Source organism: Monodelphis domestica, chromosome 2, assembly GCF_027887165.1.
Source record: "Monodelphis domestica isolate mMonDom1 chromosome 2, mMonDom1.pri, whole genome shotgun sequence".
Taxonomy (NCBI): domain Eukaryota; kingdom Metazoa; phylum Chordata; class Mammalia; order Didelphimorphia; family Didelphidae; genus Monodelphis; species Monodelphis domestica.
In genome coordinates, this window is record NC_077228.1 from 161,859,919 (window position 1) to 161,867,427 (window position 7,509).

The following is a 7,509-nucleotide window of genomic DNA, read 5'->3' on the forward strand; positions in this document are numbered from 1 at the left end:
CACCTGCCACCTGCCAAATGGCTGCTTTCTGTATAACTCAGGCAGGTACCCCTGTGACCTTGTAGCATGATAAGCTCACTAGACAGTCCCTTTGTGGGCCAGCCCCCAGGAGACCCTCAGAACCCAGTGGGCAAAGCCACCAGTCTGCCTTTTTTGTTTTTTACTCTTTCCATCTCAATACACCATAGCAAACAGTATAGGCAAAACCCTGAATATAAAGTATACTGGAGTGGGAAATCTCCCTTAAGTGTAGCTAATGTACTGTGACCAAAAAGGAGACGAGAAATGGGAATAACTTAGTAGAAGCTAGGAATTGGGAGTTTCTCAGCTATTTTTGGCCAAAAGATCACTTGACAGGTCTGGAGAAGGTCTACAGGTGGTGTGAACCTTCTGTGCATCTAAGGAACAGATGTTTTTCTACACTTTATCCTGGAAATGAAAGATAAAATTTCAACAGGTGTGTCGATAGAGGGGAAAGGAAAACACCAAACATTTATTAAGCACCTACTGTGTGTCAGACATTGTGCTGAGTGCTTTACAAATATTCTCTCATTTGGTTGGTCCTTACAACAGCCCTATAAAGTGGGTACTGTTGTCCCAATTTGGAGGAAACTGAGGCAGACAGAAGTTAAAAGACTTTCCTATGGTGCCATAATTAGGAAATGCCTGAGGCTGGATTTGAATGCAGGGGAATCAGAATTTCTGACTCCAGTCCCAGTGCTCTATCCTCTCTGGAACAATAGAAATATATGCTTATTTCCAAAGGCACCCAATTCTCTTGGAAATATAAGCCTCCCTAACTTGAGTTTACACTGTTTAAATATATATATAACTCTAACAAGTTCCAAACCTGCAAGTAGTTTCTTAGTCCTCCTTTTGTCTCTTTTTCAGTTTTATTCTCTCCTAAAAGCCTTCATATTTTAACCATACATGCCTTTATTTTTATTTCATCTACTCTAATTCACATAGGTAGTGTCTTTTATTTTTATTTTTTATTTTTTTGGTGGTGTCTTTTAAAGAGGGTAGTTAAGAGGACATTTAGCAGTAGATTTGAATCTGACCTTCCATAGTCACTAACTCTGTGACCCAGGGCAAGTTGCTCATAGCCCAGTTTCCCCATCTGTAAAATGAAGGTGAGAGTCCTCAAAGAATGCACAAAGCTGGATGCTCAGGATGGTGGAGAGAGAGAGAGAGATTGGGAATACTGCTTAAAATGAACCCTTGTTTGTTGGGCTTTTCTTCAGACCTATCCAAGTTTCACTAGTAGGAGATAAGGGGTTGGGGGGAAGAGGCAGATGGACACATTTCTCTTTGACTTCTCATTTTTCTTCTCTTGCTTTTCTTTTGCATACAGGTTTTGATTGGAATTTAGTATTCAAATGGGATTACATGACCCCAGAGCAGAGGAGAGCACGCCAAGGAAATCCAGTTGCTCCCATAAAGTAAGTTCTTCTACCTCCTTTAACGAGGATGTTTAAAAACAAGCTGGTTCTCATCCCATTTCCAACCACTAAGTTGCTCTATGACCTTGGCCCAACATTTGGCCCCCCTATCCCTCATCTTCTCCTGCAGGGGGTAGGTATCTCTACCATTAGTTGATGAAATGTTTTAAAATTTTTAGGAAATGTCTGACCTATCTATAGCCACCAATTTTGTTTGCCAGATTTCTTTTTTCCTTCGTGTTAATGTAAAAATACCCAAAGCACCACAATGGCAGAAGGGATACCTTGTTTTTGAAGATGGTACTGTCTAGATCATTTCCAGGCTTGACTTCTCCATGGCAGCAGGTTATGTCTTGGATGTTTTAATAGGTAACTTGCTTTTGAACCATTTACCTTCTTTTATTTTGTGACCTCCTGCCCACATGTCTTAGGAAATTAGAGTTAGGATGCCTCCTCTGGCTTGCCTTTGGAGATTAGATTGGTGTTGAAAAACAACTTCCTGCTGGTAATAACTCAGCTGAGGAGGAAATGTCAAACTACTGTGATTCCCATTTTACAGATGAGGAGACTGATTTAGAGAGAAATTACTTGCCCTGAGAGGGTCAGCCAGTTTTACCCCATGGTTTTCAGCATCCCTAGAGGACCGAATAATGTCAGGGCAGTGAATCGTTAACCTGCTATGGCAGCCAAGCAGCAAGCAGAAACTGCTTGAATCCTGAGTGTGGAATAGTGGCTGGAGTTTATTTTGAAAGGCAATTTGTAGTTCAGGTATTGCAGACATCCCTGAAAGAGAGAAAACTTCTGACTTTGATCTCTGATCTCTTCCGCCTTTCCCTCCCCTCCCCATTTCTGCTTCCTTAGAACTCCCATGATCGCTGGCGGGTTGTTTGTGATGGATAAATTCTACTTTGAAGAACTCGGGAAATACGATATGATGATGGACGTATGGGGAGGAGAAAACCTAGGTATGTGTCTCGTTTCTTCTGAATGCCTCGTCTTCTAAAAGAAAGCAATTTCTAACTTATGTGAGTGTGGGAATGTTTTGCTTCTTGTCCATGGAGAATTCTAATAGGAATGGACTCAGGGCAAACAGAGACTCACCTAAGACAAATGTTGAAAAAGAACTGAGAATGATAGTCTAGACGGTGGGAAATGAAGCTCTGATGAAAGAAATCCATGTTCTTATTAATGTTGGCCTGGCTGTGAATTAGGGACACAAGTTGGATGGGGATGAGTTACAGAAGAAAAGATGTATATTCTTGGAATGAAATATAAGTTCAGGGGAGAAGTAGGTTTTCTCCAAACCTATCTTTTTTTTTTTAACAAAGATTTTTTTTCTACTTTTTTTTTATGAAAGACCATTCCTGGGAGGAAAATGCTCAGCAAAACCTGGGGAAAAAAATTGATCACTTGCCCATCTCTACAATAAGATAGTGATTGTTGGGATGTAATGGAGTCTCAGTCATCAAATGAGCTAGAGTTGAGGTCAATGAGTATAATCCTTTCCTGAATATTTATTAATTTTTTAAATAATTAGACTTTGTAAATTATTACCTGAATGCAATTTAATTTCTGCCTGTGCAACACAGAACTGAAAAAAGGGTTGGGTTTTTTTTTGTTTTTGTTTTTGCTTGAAGCCATTAATTTCAAGTACTTACTTCTTCTGAGCTAATTATGCTTGGCTACTGAATTTTCTTTTATTATCTTTTGCCTCTGGGTAATTCTTTTGCTGGTACATTTGGAAAAGAGTGAGAAATCTGATGATACGAAATCTGATGATACGATTATTTTAAATAGTTTTTTTTTTATTGTAACACAAAACCAAAATGGACTCTTTCCCCTTAGTTTAGGAAACCAACATGACATTTCTATTTTAATCATTTCAATGACTTGAAACTTTTGCTGACATTGTGCAAAATTTTTGGAGCATTTCAGCTGCTTTTGATATGTGCTGAAGAAATTTGTTCATGAAAACATAGTGACTGCATTGAAAAAATGTCAAGAAATTATTTTAAAAAGCTTGATCGTTCGAGTTTAAGATATTTCGGCTCATTTTTAGAAAAACAGCTGGTTTTTTTTAGAACCAGATACAATGGATGAAGATTCTAGAAATAATTCCAAGTCACTCCACTTTTGTGGAAAGACCTCTTGAGATCACATGTCAGCATGTGATGGTGAATATATACACAAAATCAAGAATATCGTATTTTAGAAAATGAGGCAACGCCTTGAGTAGCAATTTCTGTCAACAACAGTATAGATGGGATGTGTAGCACTGTGTAGTATGTTGAATAGTTCTTCTAAAGCGAGTTTGATTCTGCCAGTTAGGATCTTGTGACATGATGCAGAGAGAACATTTACCCCAAAATGAAAGGAGACCTTTCACTCAAATGCCAGAGTGGAAGACAAAGATTCATTTACAGTTGCCTAATTTACTCTTGTTTTGGTGGTGTTGTGCTCTTAAAATTACTGGGCTAGGATCATAGATCATAGATTCCCAGTTCTGATTGTTACAGATTGTGTGACTATGGATGAGTCCCCTAAATTCTCTCAGGTTACTTCGTCTGTAAAATGGGTATAATAGAGAAAAATACTTTATAAACTTAAAATACTATATAAAAGTGGGTTACATCACAGAATTTTATAGTAAGGTGATTTGAGAGTGAGATAGAAGCATATGTCAAAAGAAGAGTATTAGGAAAAGATCAGTAGAAAGGAGGAAACCTAAAATTCCATACCCTAATATTTCATTTGTGGGAAATTTCTTTCTCTTCTCACTATTAGAATCAGTTGAGTACCTCTATAGGAGTTTCTTATTTTTAATTTTCTGATGGAATTGGGCCCTGCCTGTTTTGTTTTTTTTCCTTTTCAAACCCTTCCTTTCCACCTTAGAATCAATACTGTGTGTTAATTCCAAGGCAGAAGAGTGGTAAGGGCTAGACAAATGGAGCTTAAGTGGCTTGCCCAGAGTCACACAGCTAGGAAGTACCTGAGGTCAAATTTGAACTCAGGGGCCTGGCTCTTAATTCACTAAGCTATCTAGCTGCCCCATGATGGAATTAGGTCCTATCTTCCAAAGAATACATAACCTCCAGGCCATCTCCCTCTTCTTCACTCACTATTGCTATGGACTTTGGCTGGAAACCACACATAGCATAGATAGACAGCCATTGGATTGTCAACCATGAGGTCTCCATGATGACTGTGCATTAATATATACCCAAGCCAATTATAGTTAAAATTTTTCATTCTCTTCTTCACTCAAGACTAAGCAGCACTTCCATTAATATTTTTTTCTAATGTTGAACTGTTGTACCTTTTGGTAAATTGAAAAAATAAACTGATCCCCAATTTCCCTACAATCTAGATATCTTGGATTGTTAAACCTTTTTATTTTTTGCTTTTCCCCCTCAAATGAAGGAAATCTTTATTATAAAGATATCCAACTCTTTGTGACCCCATTTGGGATTTTGTTGGCAGAGGTCCTGGAGTGCTTTGCCATTTCTTTCTCTAGCTCATTTTACAAATGAGGAAATGGAGGCAAATCACATTAAGTGACTTGCCCAGGATCACACAACTAGTTAAGTGTCTGAGGCCAGATTTGAAATCAGGAGGATGAGTCTTCAGGATCCCAGCCCTACCACCCAGCTCCTCCTAAAATCTTGGAACAAGAGAATAAATAGAACTTAAACTTTTTTCTTATTTAAACTAGACTGCATAATTAATATTTAATATTGGGTCCTTCTTGACAAATGAGATTTTAATTAGTTAAAGTAGATATTATATATGAATGCAGTTTTATAGAGAATTTTAAAATCACTAATAGTGTAGTCTAGTATACTGAGAATACAATCAAATCTGGCGTCACAAGGGCTGAGTACAAATTCTGACTATGCCACTTTGTATGGTTTGTATGGTTTGTATGTTTGTATGGTTGTATGGTTAAAAAATAGTCACTTGACCTAATTGGGGTTTATTTTTTCATCTGTTTAAAAAAAAAAAAGGAGGGGAGCTAAATGACCTAAGTGCCTTTCTATCACTAAAGCTATGTAGTACCATAATCCTTTAATTATTTAACTTTTGAAATGACTTTCATGTGTAATATAACTTCATTAATTTAGACTCAGCCAGTTCAGAATGTGTTATAATTTGAACTAGTGTTGAGCTGAAATTTACTTTTGCAATTATCAAGAAAGGGTTCACTAATCAACAAATGTTTTTGGAGCACCTAACATATTTATACTTATGCATATATGTTTGTTCCTTTATGAAAGCCCATTTGGTGCCTGGGGATGAATTATTTTATTATTGAGTTGGATTATTTTCATGTTGATATGCGGCAAGCCAGCATTTACTGGGGGTGAAAGTAAATAGGTTGGAAAGTTATCAAATAGTAAGAGCATGTGGGTGGTTTGTAAGAAACAGGCGTCTTCGAGTTGACAATCTAGTGTCAATACTGCAGTCCATGAGGAAGTCTGTAAACCTTTCCAGATGGAATGAAGCTGAAGGGCACAGCCAAAAAAAATTTTTTTAACGTTAAAACCTTTTCTGGATGAAAGAGCAGAATTGCAGCCTAGTGTTCAACAAATATTAAACAACATTAGAGTGAAATGGCTATTTAATTATCTTCTGCATCTAATTACATTTCACGTGAACACTTTAAATATTATTAGGTCTTTCATTTTGAGGAGTGCATATTGCTTTGTTTTCCAGTTGCTTCTTATTGTCCCTGACCTGCTCTCATAAATCTGGGATGGAGAAATATTAGCTGGACAGAGTTAATACAGCTGAGGGGATTTGTAGCCAGTGGACTGACTTTTGTTTGTAGAATGAGAAAGTGAATGAGAGAGATGAAACAGGGGGAGGAGAGGAGGAAGAAGGAGAGAGAGAGAGAGAGAGAGAGAGAGAGAGAGAGAGAGAGAGAGAGAGAGAGAGAGAGAGGGAGAGAGAGAGAGAGAGAGAGAGAGAGAGAGAGAAAGAGGAGAGAGAGAGAGAGAGAGAGAGAGAGAGAGAGAGAGAGAGAAAGAGAGGGAGAAAGAGAGAGAGAGAGAGAGAGAGAGAGAGAGGAGAGAGAGAGAGAGGGAGAGAGAGAGAGAGAGAGAGAGAGAGAGAGAGAGAGAGAGAGAGAGGGAGAGGGAGAGAGAGAGAGAGAGAGAGAGAGGAGAGAGAGAGAGAGAGAAAGAGAGGGAGAGAGAGAGAGAGAGAGAGAGAGAGAGAGAGAGAGAGAGAGAGAGAGAGAGAGAGAGAGAGGGAGAGAGAGAGGAGAGAGAGAGAGAGAGAGAGAGAGAGAGAGAGAGAGAGAGAGAGAGAGGGAGAGAGAGAGAGAGAGAGAGAGAGAGGAGAGAGAGAGAGAGAGAGAGAGAGAGAGAGAGAGAGAGAGAGAGAGAGAGAGAACCTTTATGGGCCCTTTTTTTGCAAATGTGTTTCTCAGTGACTTGGATAAAGAGACAGAAGGCATATTTATCTAAGTCGGAAATGACACAAAGTTGAGGATGATAGATAATGTACTGACTAACAGAATTGGTATCCAAAAGAATCTCAGCCCATTGGAATAACAGGCCAAATCTAACAAGACAAAATTTAATAGAGGTAAACATGTAGTTTCAGGAATATAAGATTTAGAGTTGGAAAGGGCCTTAGAAAATCATCTAGTCCAGTGTGTCAAACTCAAATAGAGCACTTATTTATACATATTTATGCTTATGCATTCATGTGGGTGCCTTTTATATAAGCGTTTGAATTTTTTATTCCTTCCCTACCTGCTCCACTTTGACTTGGACAACCACAAATTAACATTATTGTTTTTTAGTGTATATTTATTTTGGTAAATATTTCCCAATTACATTTTAATCTGGTCTTGGCCATCTTCAGGAGTGTTGGGCAACAGGTGGACTGCAAGTTTGATGCCTCTGATCTAATCTTCTTATTTCCTGTACTTTTTATTTCTTGCACTTAGCAATTAAAAATTCAGCTTTCTAGGGGCAGTTAGGTGGCTCAGTGGATAGAGAGCCTGGAGATCTTGGGTTCAAATGTGACCTCAGACATTTCCTAGCTGTATGACCCTGCA

The 7,509-nt window shown here is 38.4% G+C and overlaps 1 protein-coding gene across 2 annotated transcripts in view; it reads left to right on the forward strand.

Annotated features, from left to right (window-relative positions):
- The window catches only part of GALNT2 (polypeptide N-acetylgalactosaminyltransferase 2), a 263,261-nt gene that overhangs the window by 219,879 nt on the left and 35,873 nt on the right, over positions 1–7,509 (forward strand). For both annotated transcript variants that reach the window (XM_001369258.5, XM_056816138.1), the window contains exons 9-10: positions 1,355–1,442; positions 2,304–2,407. In XM_001369258.5, coding sequence (XP_001369295.1) covers positions 1,355–1,442; positions 2,304–2,407 — 192 coding nt within the window. The remainder of the gene's footprint in view (positions 1–1,354; positions 1,443–2,303; positions 2,408–7,509) is intronic.